This window comes from Arvicanthis niloticus, chromosome 2 (genome assembly GCF_011762505.2).
Source record: "Arvicanthis niloticus isolate mArvNil1 chromosome 2, mArvNil1.pat.X, whole genome shotgun sequence".
NCBI classification, from domain to species: domain Eukaryota; kingdom Metazoa; phylum Chordata; class Mammalia; order Rodentia; family Muridae; genus Arvicanthis; species Arvicanthis niloticus.
Window position 1 is genome coordinate 63,944,894 of NC_047659.1, and position 16,192 is coordinate 63,961,085.

The 16,192-nt window shown below is 37.7% G+C and overlaps 1 protein-coding gene across 1 annotated transcript; it reads right to left on the bottom strand.

Moving 5' to 3' along the window:
* Positions 1-217: 217 nt before the first annotated feature.
* LOC117703185 (olfactory receptor 4B13) lies at positions 218-14,240 on the bottom strand. The gene is made up of 2 exons (XM_076929181.1): positions 13,596-14,240; positions 218-2,734 (listed from the first exon to the last, which is right to left on the bottom strand). Exon 2 carries the CDS (start codon positions 2,692-2,694, stop codon positions 1,735-1,737), a length of 960 nt encoding a protein of 319 aa, XP_076785296.1. The 5' UTR covers positions 2,695-2,734; positions 13,596-14,240; the 3' UTR covers positions 218-1,734.
* Positions 14,241-16,192: the final 1,952 nt, after the last annotated feature.

The window sequence follows — 16,192 nt, forward strand, 5'->3', positions numbered from 1 at the left end:
GTGGAAAAGGAAGGAGGGAATAAACCAATGAAGCAGATTTTGTCTTAGAAAATGTACTTTGTATTTGCACTTTTTGTCAAGCCAGTAATGCTATTGAATGCCATGGACCCAAACGTGTTCTAAAAAAACGCAGGACCTCTGCCTTAAAACATTATACCCAAAAAAATCAAGGATGCTAGTGACTGAGGAGAAACATAGGTTCAAGCTTAACAAGATCTTGTGTATGCTAATTCATTTATTGAAATAAATGGAGGTAAAGCTTGAAAGACAAATAGCAAAATATGGGAGATATGAAGACAGAAATTGATAAAACAGGGAGTGGGATCAGGCAGTGAAGATGAATGGGTTGATAAAGAAGAAGTAGGAAGAAGGAGGAACAAGAAATCCCAAAACAATAGTTTGAAATCTGAAATTTTACAAAGCTGTTCTGTGTCATCAAAGATTCTTTGTAATTTCTGATGAACTATGCTGCAGAAAGCTCAAAACAAAGTAGAATCATTTTAGCACTCTGGCACTATAATGGCTCATGCAATTCTTCATTGTCTTTAGATTTACAATATTTAATGGTTTTGTTTTGGTTTTTGCCAAAGACTTAAAAGCCTCAAAATTAGAAAAAAAATAGAACAATTATTATTTGTAAGTTCTTGTAAAAGCTTGAACAAGACAAGTGAACTGTCCTTGGAGCTGTGTTAGGCTATTTAGCATGGTTCTTGGGGCTTTTTTGGCTTCTCCCTTAGTCTTCACTAACTTCTGCCACCATGAAATTAAAGTACCTGCACACACTGACAAATGTCCACAGAGTGACATAAAATCACTCAGGACTTCCTGGAGCATAAAGAGAAAAAGCATCATTAGATGCTTATCATTTACAAGTTTGTGGCTCATGAGTCATCAAACTGTAAAATCAGTATTCTAATTTTTAAAAGAAGTAATGTACTTAAAGGTAAGGTATTTGTTTTCATTAACATGTAAAAAGTATATTATAACACAAATTTAAAACTATTATTCCTTCAGATTTCACAGTTTCAGTTATTCAGGTTACTCTATCACCCTGAAAACATTAAATGTGAAATTTCAGAAATAAGATTTGTAAGTGATAGTTCTCAGACTGTCCCATTCTATTCTACTAAGGACATGGATGTCCACTCTGCTAGTGCTATCCTTGTGTATGCCACCCAACTCTCAGTCACACTGTGTGTCAGGCCCACAGCCTAGTGTCATAGCTCTTATGTTCCAGTAACCCTTATATTTACTTCATACATAGTGGTCCTAAATGACAATAATGACAATTAAAAGGAGTTTACAGGGAATAAAACATGGAAAATGGACAACTGTTGTGCTGTGTGACAGCTCTGCAGAATTCATAAAGGGAAATTATATCAAATCAAATATCTGACAATCGTTCATACTAACAACATTCTACTCACTGAGATAGATTAAAAACTGTGGAAATATGAGCTGTTATAAGTACACATAAACATAACATGTAGTTTCAAGAAAGGAAACATTAGTTTAAATAATAAAACAAAGCTTTGATATTTGAAACCTGGCTCCATATTTGTAGTTTAGTTTCAGAACTAAGAAGTTAAGGGAAAGCAGACCAAAGTGCAAGTTTTCTAGGAAATTGTACTATACAGATAATTTTACTACAACTTGCAAAAAATTAAAAAAAAAAAAAAGAAACAAAAAAGAAAAAGAAAATTCTATTAAAAACAGAACCCATTTCATTAAGCACTAAAACCCAGACATATTTTTAACTTTGTTGTGGGCCCTCCATTGTCCAAACATTTTTATTCCAAACATTCTTATAGCATTTTTCATTTCTGTATTCCTTAGAGTATAGACAATGGGGTTCAGCATTGGGGTAATGACAGTGTAGAACACAGACACAAGTTTATCTTCAGTGAAGGTGGAGGAGGGTCTCATATAAATAAATGTACCAGGCCCAAAGAACAGGATGACCACTGTGATATGAGAAGCACAGGTGGAGAGGGCCTTGCGCCTCCCCTCTGCAGAATGATTCCTCAAGCTGATTAAGATGATAGCATAGGAGGACACCAAGAAGAAGAGAGAAATTACAGAGATTAAACCACTGATGGCCATCACAACAACCCCCTCCATAAAGGTGTCAGTGCAGGCAAGCTTAAACAATGGCTGCAAGTCACAGAAGTAGTGGTCAATCACATTGGGACCACAGAAGGGCAATGGAATGGTGATGAGGATCTGGATTATGGAGTGAATGAGGCCCCCCAGCCAGGAGCTAGCCACCAGCATGTGACACACTCGATGACTCATGATGTTCATGTAATGAAGAGGTTTGCAGATGGCCACGTAGCGGTCATAGGCCATCACCACGAGCAAAATGACTTCAACAACACCAAAGAAATGGGAAAAAAATATCTGAGTCAGACAGCCCTTCAGGGAGATGGTTTTAATCTTAGCAAGTAAATCAGTAATGAACTTAGGTACAATTGTAGAGGAGTAGCAGATCTCCACCAGGGACAAGGAGCTGAGGAAGAAGTACATGGGAGAATGTAAACTCTTACTGATGCTGACGGCCACAACAATAAGACCGTTGCCCAGCACTGTGGCCACATACACAGGAAGAAACAGCACAAAGCACACCTTCTGCACCTCTGGATCCTGGAAAAGGCCAGTGAAAATTAACTCAGTCACATTGTTTCCATTGGCCATGGAGTCAGCTCAAGTGCATTGGACATCAGATAGTAGGAGGCTGAAAAAGAAGTCAAAACATTGCAGAATAAGTTACTTTCACTGAAAGCATTCTCAAAAGCTCAGGCTGTTTTGCTAAATTCTTACTCCTCAACCAGTATATTCATATTCAGCATTAAATGTTGGTTTAGTGGTTTAATTTGTTATATGTTACTTTCATTTGGCTATTAGCAGAACATAAATGTCCAGTGAAATGTTTCTTACCCATAGTCACACAGAAAATGTAACTCAAAATAAGTCTTTCTAACTTTAAGCCCAGGTATCTGTCTAATAATCACAAGGCATTATGATTTTAAGAGTTAAAGATATATTATTGGTACATAGATGATAGATGGCTAGATAGATCATATAACTGTATTATCTTCATTGTATTTTATAGGTCTTCTTCTTGAATATTCCTTTTGATGCCATTCTGGTACAATTCTTTGTGCCTTCTGCTCCTCAGAGAATAATTACACCTGAAGCATTTGAATGCTTTGCATGCCTCATCATATGCTTCATAGGATTTGGTCATCGATAAAGAATAGACATTTATTATCTCATAGTTCTGAAAGCTGAAAAGGCCAAACCAAGCTCAGAATCAGGGGATTTGCCTTTCATCTGTATCATGGTATGGCAGACACATCATATGATGACACAGAGCAAACATAAGGATAAAAGCTTCCTTTGCAGCAATGCCACTCAACCTTTAAGCCTATTGATTCGTGAACTGTATAAGCCATCATGATTTAGTCACCAACTAGAGATCAAACTTTTATAATAATAAACTCACCAGGAAACAAAACTACACTTTATAGAGAAATATATTCCTGTTCCTTCTGATCTTTCCCAGTGTCTTCCATGCGGTTTCCTGCCATCAGCTGTGCCAGTCCTCACTTTACTCAAGGCAGAATCCTCTATGACTTCTAACAAATGTTCACATCTCTGAGTGTATTAAACGAACTAAATTTTCACACTCTTCTACAATCATTTCCAGCCATCTAACACCAAGTCTCCCAAAAGACACTCATTACAAAAAGACAGAGAAATTTCCCAGTAGCTCAGTAGGATCAGATGACTGGGGGCAACAGAAAGATTACATACAAAAACACAGAGCTGATGAAAGGGAAAAGGTTATGTTTCCAGACACAATAGGGTTGATGTCCATATAAACTCACAGAACTGACAGCATGCACAAGTCCTGCACAAAGTCAAGCCACATAAAATCCTAGTATGGAAAAGGAGAAGTAGATGAAATTCCTACCTCTAACCAAAAATTATTTACAACTGATTCCTGCTAGAAGAGAGAAAAGTCAGTTTTTTCCCACTGAGTGACACTGAGTATATCAACAACATTCCAGTGCAGCCTTCATTAATTAGACCATACAAAACAGACTCAGGATTTCCATGGGTTTTTTGAATAGTGGGGTTTTCTATGGTAATTTGGGGACGTTACTGTTGATTGTTTAACTTTTTTTGGAAGAAAAAGAACATGAAGTTGGGTGGGTAGGAGTGATCTGGGAGTAGTAGGGAATTGGAAAAAAATAATATTAAAATACAGTGTATGAAACGTGTTAATAAGCCTTCTGCCCCTCTCCCAGATCCCGGTGGCTGGAGCAGACACCAAGCTGATCTGCCTCCAGCGGAATCCTAGAGCAGCCACTGCCATCAGAGCTGCAGACATCCTAGAGAGGCCACTGACCTCAGAGCAGGGGACATCATATCCTGAAACATCCTAGAGGAGCAGCTACACTCAGAGCAGCAAAGACCTAACTGGCCTACTACTGTGGAGACACCATATCCTGAGATATCCTAGAGGAGCCACTGTACCCAGAACAGCTGGAGCTCAGGATGACAGAGACATCCAGACCCCCAAGGAGTTCTGACACAATCAAGATAACTGGAAGGGCAGGCTCCAGTCAGAACCAGTGAGTGCAGGTAGCACTAGAGCTAACCAAATGGCGAAAGGCAAGTGTAAGAATGTAAAAAACAGAAACCAAAGGTACTTGGCATCACCAAAACCCAGTTCCCCCACCATAGCAATTCCTGAACACCACATCACACTGGAAAACCAGGATTCAGAATTGAAATCACTTCTCATGATGTTGATACAGGACTTTAAAAAGGACATAAACAACACTCTCAAAGAATTTGAGGAGAGCACAGGTAAACAGATATAAGCCCTTAAAGAAATGCAAGAAAACACAATCAAACAGGTAAAGTAATTAAACAAAACCATCCAGAATCTAAAAATGAAAGTAGAAACAATAAAGAAATCTCAAAGGGAGACTACCCTGGAGATAGAAAATCTAGGAAAAAGATCAGGAGTCATAGACACAAGCATCACCAACAGAATACAAGAGACAGAAGAGACGATCTCGTGTGCAGAAGATACCACAGAAAACATAGACACAATGGTCAGAAAAATGCAAAATGCAAAAAGCTCCTAACACAAAACATCCAGGAAATCCAGGACACAATGAGAAGACCAAACCTAAGGATAATAGGTATAGATGAGGGTAAAGACTCCCAACTTAAAGGGCCAATAAATATCTTCAACAAAATTATACAGGAAAACTTCCCTAACCTAAAGAAAGAGATGTCCATAAATATACAGGAAGCCTACAGAACCCCAAATAGAATAGACCAAAAAAGAAATACCTCCCATCACATAATAATCAAAACATCAAATAGACAAAACAAAGAGAAGATACTAAAAGCAGTAAGTGAAAAAGACAAAGTAACATATAAAGGCAGACCTATAAGAATTACACCAGATTTCTCACCAGAGACTAGAAAAGCCAGAAGATCCTGGACTGATATCATACAAACCCTAAGCGATCACAAATGCCAGCCCAGACCACTATACCCAGAAAATCTCTCAATCACTATTGATGGAGAAACCAAGATATTCCATGACAAAACCAAATTTACACAATATCTTCACACAAATCCAGCACTTCAAAGGATAATTGGTGAAAAACTCCAACACAAAGAGGGAAACTACAACCTAGAAAAAGCAAGAAAATAGTCTTCCAACAGCCCCAAAAGAAGATAGTTATACAAACATAATTCCAACTCTAATAACAAAAATAACAGGAAGCAACAATCATTTTTCCTTAATATCTCTTAATATCAATGGACTCAATTCTCCAATAAAAAGACATAGACTATCAGACTGGATACATAAACAGGACCCAACATTTTGCAGCATACAGGAAATGCACCTTTGTGACAAAGACAGATACTACCTCAGAGTAAAAGGTTGGAAAACAATCTTCGAAGCAAATGGTCCCAAGAAACAAGCTGGAGTAGCCATTCTAATATCAAATAAAATTGATTTTCAACCAGAAGTAATAAAAAAAGATAATGAAGGACACTTCATACTCATCAAAGGAAAAATGCACCAATAAGAACTCTCAATTCCTTACTGTCCAGAAAAGGACACACTTGCAGAATAGTCGACTGATTATATCTGCCTAGACAGAGTAATCAGCCCTTAATAATTCTGCAGCACTAAGGTCTGTCAGACGATCCTGGGCCAGAAGGCAGAAGAACAGATGCTCCAACGTTTTGAAGTAGAGCGAGTGTCCAGGTGTTCAGAGGTCTCTATAAATTGGCTAAGTTTTAGAAGCTATGCTTTGTGCTTCCCACAATTATAGTTAACTCAGTCATTCTGGATTTCTGACAGGGTTGAAAACTTATAGCTATTTACCTTGAGAGAAAAGATTTGAGTGGATGGTCGTCAGCTGACATTCATCCTAAAGCCAGGTTCAGAACTAAATGTTTTAGTTAGGATAGATGACAGAGGAGCTGGTTAGTCAACAAAAGGATGGACTCGGTATTAGGACTATCTTGTACCTCACTGGTACAAATTGGCATAATTATACTCTAATGGTATTTTGAGAAAAAAGTTTCATTTTAACAGGAAGGGTGATGTGTAGGAGGAGCTAAGGTAGGAGGAGTACTGAGAGGAAGAAAAGGAGTAAGAAGAGGAGAAGAAGAAGGAGAGGAGAAGCTAGGTGATGAAAGAGAGAAAGAGGGGGGAGACAGGGAGGCAGATGTTCATGTATCTCCACCAGTCAAAGATAGTTGTTAAATCTAGGTTGGTTAGTGGGTTACACCTCTGATTGAACAATTCGAAACTTATAATGCCTATGATTAACATTTTTTTAAATGTATGAATGCAAAAAGGAAAAGGGGCATGGGATAGGGGTTTCCTAAGGGGGTGGAGGGGGGGGGAATGGGAAAAGGGGATGACATCTGAAGTGTAAATAAAATATCTTTAAAAAAAAGAGCTCTCAATTCTTAACATCTATGCTCCAAATGCAAGGGCACCCACATACATAAAAGAAACTTTACTAAAGCTCAAAGCATATATTGCATCTCACACAATAATAGTGGGGGATTTCAACACCCTATTCTCAGTGATGGACAAATCATGGAAACAAAAACTAAACCAAGACACAATGAAACTAACAGAAGTTATGAACCAAATGGATTTAACTAATATCTAGAGAACATTTCATCCTAAAACAAAAGAATATACCTTTTTCTCAGCACCTCATGGTACCTTCTCCAAACTAGACCATATAATTGGTCACAAAACAGGCCTCAACAGATACAAAAAGATTGAAATTATCCCTTGTACCCTATCAGACCACCATGGACTAAGGCTGGTCTTTAATAACAACAAAAACAATAGAAAGCCCATATACACGTGGAAACTGAACAACACTCTACTCAATGATGACTTCGTCAAGGAAGCATTAAAGAAAGAAATTAAAGACTTTTTAGAATTTAATAAAAAGGAAGACACATCATACCAAATCTTGTGGGACTCCATGAAAGCAATACTAAGAGGAAAACTCATAGCTCTAAGTGCTTATAAAAAACCTGGAGAGAGCATACACTAACAACTTCACAGCACACCTGAAAGCTTTAGAACAAAAAGCAGCTAATATTCCCAAGAGGAGTAGATGGCAGGAAATAATCAAACTCAGAGCTGAAGTCAACCAAGTAGAAACAAAAAAGAACTATACAAAATATCAACAAAACCAAGAGCTGGTTCTTTGAGAAAATGAACAAGATAGATAAACCCTTAGCCAGACTAATCAAAGGGCACAGAGACAGTATTCAAATTAATAAAATCAGAACTGAAAAGGGAGACATGACAACAGAAACTGAGGGAAAAACTAATCAGATCCTACTACAAAGGCCTATACTCAACAAAATTGGAAAATCTGGATGAAATGAATAATTTTCTAGACAGATACAAGGTACCAAAGTTAAATGAGGAGCAGATAAACCATTTAAACAGTCCCATAACCCCTAAAGAAATAGAAGCAGTCATTAAAAGTCTCCCCACCAAAAAAAGTCCGGGACCGGAAGGTTTTAGTGCAGAATTCTATCAGACCTTTAAGGAAGACCTAATACCAATTCTCTTCAAACTATTCTACAGAATAGAAACAGAAGGAACACTACCCAATTCATTCAATGAAGCTACCATTATGCTCATACCTAAACCACAGAAAGACCCAACAAAGAAAGATAACTACAGACCAATCTCTCTTATGAATATTGATGCAAAAATACTCAATAAAATTCTCGCCAACCGGATCCAACAACACATCAAAACAATTATCCATCAAGATCAAGTAGGCTTTATCCCAGGAATGCAGGGATGGTTCAATATTCGGAAATCATTCAATGTAATCCACTACATAAATAAACTCAAAGAAAAAAAACCACATGGTCATCTCACTAGATGCTGAGAAAGCATTTGACAAAATTCAACATCCCTTCATGTTAAAAGTCTTGGAAAGATCAGGAATTCAAGGACCATACATAAACATAGTAAAAGCAATACACAGCAAGCCAGTAGCCAACATCAAACTAAATGGAGAGAAACTTGAAGCAATCCCACTAAGATCAGGGACTAGGCAAGGCTGCCCACTCTCACCTTACCTATTCAATATAGTACTGAAAGTCCTAGCTAGAGCAATTAGACAACAAAAGGAAGTCAAAGGGATACAGATAGGAAAGGAAGAAGTCAAAATTTCACTATTTGCAGATGATATGATAGTATACTTAAGTGACCCTAAAACTTCCACCAGAGAACTCCTAAACCTGATAAACAACTTTAGCAACGTGGTTGGATATAAAATCAACTCAAACAAATCAGTAGCCTTCCTCTATTCAAAGGATAAACAGGCTGAGAAAGAAATTATGGAAACCATACCCTTCACAATAGCCACAAATAAAATAAAATATCTTGGAGTGAATCTAACCAAGCAAGTGAAAGATCTGTATGACAAGAACTTCAAGTCTCTGAAAAAAGAAATTGAAGAAGATCTCAGAAGATGGAAAGATCTCCCATGCTCCTGGATTGGCAGGGTTAACTTAGTAAAAATGGCCATCCTGCCAAAAGCAATCTACAGATTCAATGCAATCCCCATCAAAATTCCAAATCAATTCTTCATAAAGATAGAAACAGCAATTTGCAAATTCATTTGGAATAACAAAAAAACCAGGATAGTGAGAACCATTCTCAACAATGTAAGAACTTCTGGGGGAATCACTATCCCTGACCTCAAACTCTACTACAGAGCAGTAGTGATAAAAACTGCATGGTATTAGTACAGAGACAGGCAGGAAGATCAATGGATTAGAATTGAAGATCCAGAAATGAACCCACACACATATGGTCACTTGATCTTTGACAAAGGAGCTAAAACCATCCAGTGGAAAAAGGACAGCATTTTCACCAAATGGTGCTGGATCAACTGGAGGTCAGCATGTAGAAGAATGCAAATTAATCCATTCTTATCCCCTTGTACACAACTCAAGTCCAAGTGGATAAAGGACCTTCACATAAAACCAGATACACTGAAACTAATAGAAGAGAAGTTGAGGAAGACCCTCAAATACTTAGGCACAGGGGGAAAGTTCCTGAACAGAACACCAATGGCTTATGCTCTAAGATCAAGAATTGACAATGGGACCTCATCAAATTGCAAAGCTTCTGTAAGGCAAAAGACACTGTCAACAAGACAAAACAGCAACCAACAGATTGGGAAAAGGTCATTACCAACCCTAGACCCAATAAAGGGCTAACATCCAATATATACAAAGAACTCAAGAAATTAGACTCCAGATAACCAAATAACCCTAGTAAAAATGGGGTACAGAGCTAAACAAAGAATTCTCAACTGAGGAAATTCGAATGGCGAGAAGCACCTTAAGCAATGCTCAACATCCTTAGTCATCAGGAAAATGAAAATCAAAACAACACTGAGATACCACCTCACACCTGTCAGAATGGCTAAGATAAAAAATTCAAGTGATGGTAGATGCTGGAGAGGATGTGGAGAAAGAAGAAAACTCCTCCATTGTTGGTGGGAATGCAAGCTGGTACAACCACTCTGGAAATCAGTCTGGTGGTTCCTCAGAAAATTGGACATAGCACTGCCTGAGGACCCAGCTATACCACTCCTGGGCATATACCCAGAAGATGCTCCAACATATAGCAAGGACATATGCTCTACTATGTTCATAGCAGCCTTATTTATAATAGCCAGAAGCTGGAAAGAACCCAGATGTCCTTCAACAGAGGAATGAATACAAAAATATGTGGTACATTTACACAATGGAGTACTACTCAGCTATTAAAAATAATGAATTTGAGAAATTCTTAGGTAAATGGATGGAACTAGAAAATATCATCCTGAGTGAGGTAATCCAATCACAAAAGAACACACATGGTATTTATTCACTGATAAGCAGAGGTTAGCCCAAAAGCTTGAAATAGCCAAGGTTCAACTAACTGACCACATGAAGCTCATGAAGAAGGAAGACCAAGTGTGGATGCCTAGGTCCTTCTTGGAAGGAGTGACAGAATGCTCAAAAGAGCAAATAAGGTGACAAAGTGTGGGACAGAAAGTCAAGGAGGGGCCATCGGCAGACCACTCTACCTTGATATTCATCCCATGTGCAGTCACCAAAGATAGACGCCTATATGGATGTCAGGAAATGCAAGCTGACAGGAGCCTGATGCAGCTGTCTCCTCGAAGTTCTGCCAGAGTCTGACATATCCAGAGGCAGATGCTCGCAGACACCCATTGATCTGATCAGGGGTTCCCAATGAAGAAGTTAGAGGACTGATGGAGCTGAAAGGGTTGGTGGCCCCAAGAGGAAAGCAACAGTGCCAGCCAACCAGAGCTCCCCAGGGTCTAAACCACCAGCCTGGGAGCACAAAGGGAGGCACCTATGACTTAGCTGTATACTTAGGGGAGGATGGCCTTGTCGGGCATGGGTGGGAGAGGAGATCCCTGGTCCCATGAAGGCTGAACACCGAGCAGGGAGGAATTTGAGGGTGGGGAGGGGGCAGTGGGGGCACACCCTTGTGGAGGCAGGAGGGGGGATGGGATAGGGGTTCCTGGGTGGGGGGGAATGTGGTGAGGGGATAAAATCTGAATGTATTTTAAAGAAATAAATTAATTAATTAAAAAAAGAAAAAAGAAAAGTGTTAATAAAAATCAATAAATAAACATTTAAAACTAATAAAATTAGATTATAGAACAAAAAAAAATGTTATGCTTGAAGACAAAGGCCATAATATATTCTGTCTACTTGAGTTGAAGCCTAGAAAAACTGCGCCCAACACAGTTCTCTTCCTGTTCCCGACTGATGTCTCATAGTTGAAGCATTTATTCTAAATACATATGCAAGAAAAATATTCCTAAAACAGCTTTAAACATACTGAAAATGGTTAGTAGATAGGTGTGTGTATTTTCCTAATTCAGGGACTAAATTTTGCCAAGGTCATTTGTAACAGACATTCACTTCCATCTTTCTTATCATCTTTGTCAGCAACAACTATGTTTTCTTCTCACTCTGAAGGTTTAGCTCTTATTAGGTCAGTAATCATAAAGAAAGCACCTTGGAGAATAGGGCAAAAATACAACCTTCTAAATTAATATTAACTATTTCCATAATCTGAGATCCCCCAACAATTTACACCCTTAACTGGCTGGGCTTCTACTTAGTACTTTCAAGTCAGAGTCCTCTCTCCCCACCACACACACACATTGCTGATTCAAACCATAGAGCTTCACTTATCCGAAGTATCATCACTTGTCCCCTCCAACCCTACTCATCGTGCAAGCCCAATTCAAGTCCGGTTTAGATAGTGAGACCTTTGTAAATAATGCTACAGCAAACACATCTTCTATTCTCTGATCACTGAATAAATAATTTTAAAATATACCAAATCTTCCCTGTGCCCCACAGAACAAATTCACATGCTCTCAGGAGTTCAAGGTCTTTCTCAGATTGCTATTACTGAATTTTCTCCACTATAATCAGTTTCCAAATAGACACTACCTACCAATTGCCTAACTCAAGATGGTCCCTCTCTGCTCTTTCACTCCACAGTGTAATCAGAATTTCACTGCTACAAAATAAAGTTCCCATACCTCTCTATCATTGTGATGCCTTATCATTCATAACAATTAGCATGTTATTTTGTGCACTGTATGTATGCATGTCCATTGTAGTGTGCATGTTATGTTTTCCAACCAGAAGTATACTATTATATTACTCAAAAATATTCTTACTATTTTTCTTAAATCTTTATTTGTATTTTAGTGAATATGAAAGGCTAGCTCTCCAATTTTAATTTTGTGTGTATATATGTGTTTCTGAGTGTGCACCATGAGAATTCAGGTGCCTGTAAAGGTCAGAATTGAACACCATATTCCCAGAAAATGAAGTTGCAAGAAGTTGTAAGCACCCATATCACTAATATGAATAGAATTCAGGTCCTCTCCCAAAGTAGTAAGTACTCTTAATGACTGAGCCATCTCTCCATCCATAACAGCCAACATTTCAAAAGGACCTAATATGCCATGCTTTCAGTGCCCTACTACAGCTCCAGACATTTTTATGGTTGTAAACGACATTTCTTAATTCATTGGTGTATGTGTGCCACAGTGTGGGTATGGTGCTTAGAGGACAACTTATAAAAGTCAGTTCTCTTCTTCCACCTTGAGGAACATATGTGAGGAAATGAACTCAGGTCATCACACTTGGAAGCAAGTGTCTTTACCCATTGAGCTGATTGTGCTCTAATGTATCATGCTTTAAAATCATGTATACTAATCAGTGCCCATTTTTATTAGAAACCTGAAAATGGCTTCTGATTGTTATCAATTTTAGCATATGAAGAAATACAAACTCAGATAAAAGAATTAACTTGTATTTATAGTTCTGAATAATTACACAGTAGCAAAGCTAGGATTTAATACCAACAAGTTTAACCACCATACCTGTCTATTTTATACAGAATCATACATCATTTATAGTATAAACATGATACAAAACAAAGGCATTGTAACGAGTCGTTGGGTGTATTTATTTACTTACAAAACAATGCCTCTTCTCTGAGGTTGAACATTATTTCTGATCCACTAGAGAAATAAAAGTATCTGTGCATGTCATCATAATTTAATATACCAATTTGAGACATCACTAAGGTAGGAAGAAAAATTTGCAGGGACATGTTTTTACATTTCCCAACAGAAAGAAGAATGACATCTGATAGCCTATCTGTTTTAAACATGACATATTCCTTTTCATCAACTCTGTCCTTTACCTATTCATTCCTTTCTCACTCTTCTACTCTCACACATTTAGCAGTTGATAAATTCCCCTCTTTTCCTGCAATGAATGGCTCACCAAAAAAAAAAAAATTATGGAAAACAAGAAGAGAATCTTCAGATGAACATGATAAGTCTATAAAGACATGAATAGAGAAAAATGAGTTAACTATTGTCTGTAGTGACCCATAGACTAAGTGCCTTAACTCTGGTCATTTTACCTACCTTCAGGTCAGAAGAGCTGGTGTGTTCACACTCTGCCTTGGAGCAAGGAATAGACCACATAGATTTCAAATAAATTGTCTCTTATTCACCATAGCATTCTTTGTTCCTATAAATCACACCATGGCTTTAGGAGTTGTGCTGGGAGGGAGTAGTACCAGACTCTTCAGTGTAGATTGTAATTTCTTCAGTAAATGAAGTCTCTTGAATAATGTTACTGCCAAGAAGATTTTCCACTGAAGACGCTAACCCAGGTCTCACTCAGCTAAACCACCCTAGGAACATCTCCCTAAACAATTTGGAGAATAACTCAAAATAATTTATTCTAACTCTTGAACATACAAGAAAATAGAAGAGTCAGAGAGAGGTGAATTGACTTCCCAAAGCCACAGTCTAATTAATGTTCTCTCTAATGTATTAGGATTTGAGGGTATGAGGTGAAAATGGCCCTGCTGTTCAAGGCTTAGATCTGTCCCCGAGTCAAACAGCTATGGAGTATTTAAAAACAAGTTTGATGACTGGGGCAAAACTCAAGGCAAAAAAAATTGTAGAGCATCTGTATCAAGAACAATACTTAGGGATAAAACACTTAAGCTATAAATAAAAAAATAGAATATTCAGGGGTTAAAAAATTCCTGTTTTGATGTAGCAGTCCTATCCATCCACATAGTGTCCAAAGGCTGTGATTAAATACTTACATACTTGGACTATTGGTGATAAATGAATCCATGCATATAATCAAGAGACTATCTTCCCTATGGAATTTCTTTCCCCTATAGGAAAACTTAACCAAATAAACGGTGACTCAGGAAATGTTTATAAGTATTTTGCAATTATTTTAGTGACACTTCAATATTGCTTTAAACAGCTTCTGGCTGAAATAAATATCATAGATGTTGAGGAAAAGATGATCCCTAGGCACTAGGATTTAGTCAGCTACTAAGTAAGTAGCCAACTGAGGAAAGCCTATTTCATACCAACTTCTGGTTCTCCTGTTCCCACTTTCACAGAAAACTGTAGTGTTGATCTACAGTATCTTCACTTCACCTGCTCATTCTCATATTTGCATATTTGTGTATAGTGTGCATTTATAAAATCACTTGATCTCTTTGTAGTTCTGCCTCTCTCTATGATGAAAGTGGTCATAACCACAGAATATGCAAGAATTGCCTCTGAAATGTCCACCTACTGATTCATTCAATAAATAATCCAGCAAAATCCCTAGCTCCATGTAGTCCTTCTGCTAAACAGGTGATCTTGAGGCAGGAAATTAAGTAGGCTTTAAGTGGGGGTTTTTTTGGTTGGGGAGGGGTTGTTGTTGTTTGTTTGTTTGTTTATTTTTTCGAGGCAGGGTTTCCCTGTGTAGTCCTGGCTGTTCTGGAACTCACTCTGTAGACCAGGCTGGCCTCGAACTCAGAAATCCTCCTGTCTCTGCCTCCCAAGTGCTGGGATTAAAGGTGTGCGCCACCACCACCTGGCTAAGTGCATTTTTAGATGGTTAGTGAGAATCAACTTGTCCTTCATTCTTCAATTAAGACAATAAGCATTTCTAACATTATTTTTAATATTTCATAGGCTTAACATCACTTTCTATTTGTGAAAACATTTGACTTATTCTGAATTCATAAGGAGAATGCTGTCATTTTAATAGTACTTTGATTTACAAATGTTGAATATTGTAAGAGAGCACAAAGACACTCTTTGATGCCAGTGTAACACAAGAAGTAAAATTGTCTATTGTGGTAGCTGATATCAGATGGTCTACAATATAAGAGTCTAATGGCCAATCAGAATAGAAAAGTCCCTGGGAACAATTCTCAAAACATGCTTATGTCCACATTAGAAAATGAAAAATTCATGGCTATTATAAAGGGTGTTGTTTCCTTAATTTCTTTCTCAGCCCATTTATCGTTTGTATAAAGGAAGGCTACTGATTTCTTTGACTTAATTTTGTATCCAATCACTTTGCTGATCTTTTGTTTTGTTCTGTTTTGTTTCATTTGTTTTGTTTTCTGTTGTTGTTGTTGTTTTTGGCTGTAGTAATTCTCTGGTAGAATTTTGTGCCAGCGTTGCTAATGTATACTATCATTTCATCTGCAAATAGCGATACTTTGACTTCTTCCTTTCCAATTTATAACCCCTTCATTTCCTTTACTTGTCTTATTGCTATGGCTAAAACTTCAGTATTAATAGATATGGAGGGAGTAAGTAGCCTTGTCTTACCCCTGATTTTAGTGGAAATGCTTTAAGTTTCTCTCCATTTAGTTTGATGTTGGCTATTGAGTCGATGTATATTGCTTTAATTATACTTAGGTATGTGCTCTGTATCCCTGATTTCTCTAATACCTTTAACATGAATGCATGCTGAATTTTAACCAAAACCTTTACAGCTTCTATATAAATATCTTGATATAACTATAACCAAGCAAATGGAAACATCTGCATGACAAGAACTTCAAATCTCTGAAGAAAGAAATTGAAGAAGATATCACAAGATGAGAAGATCATTCATGTTCATTCTTGGCATAGGTAGGATTAACAGAGTGAAAATGACCATCTTACCAAAAGCAAACTACAGATTCAATGAAATGTTTATCAAA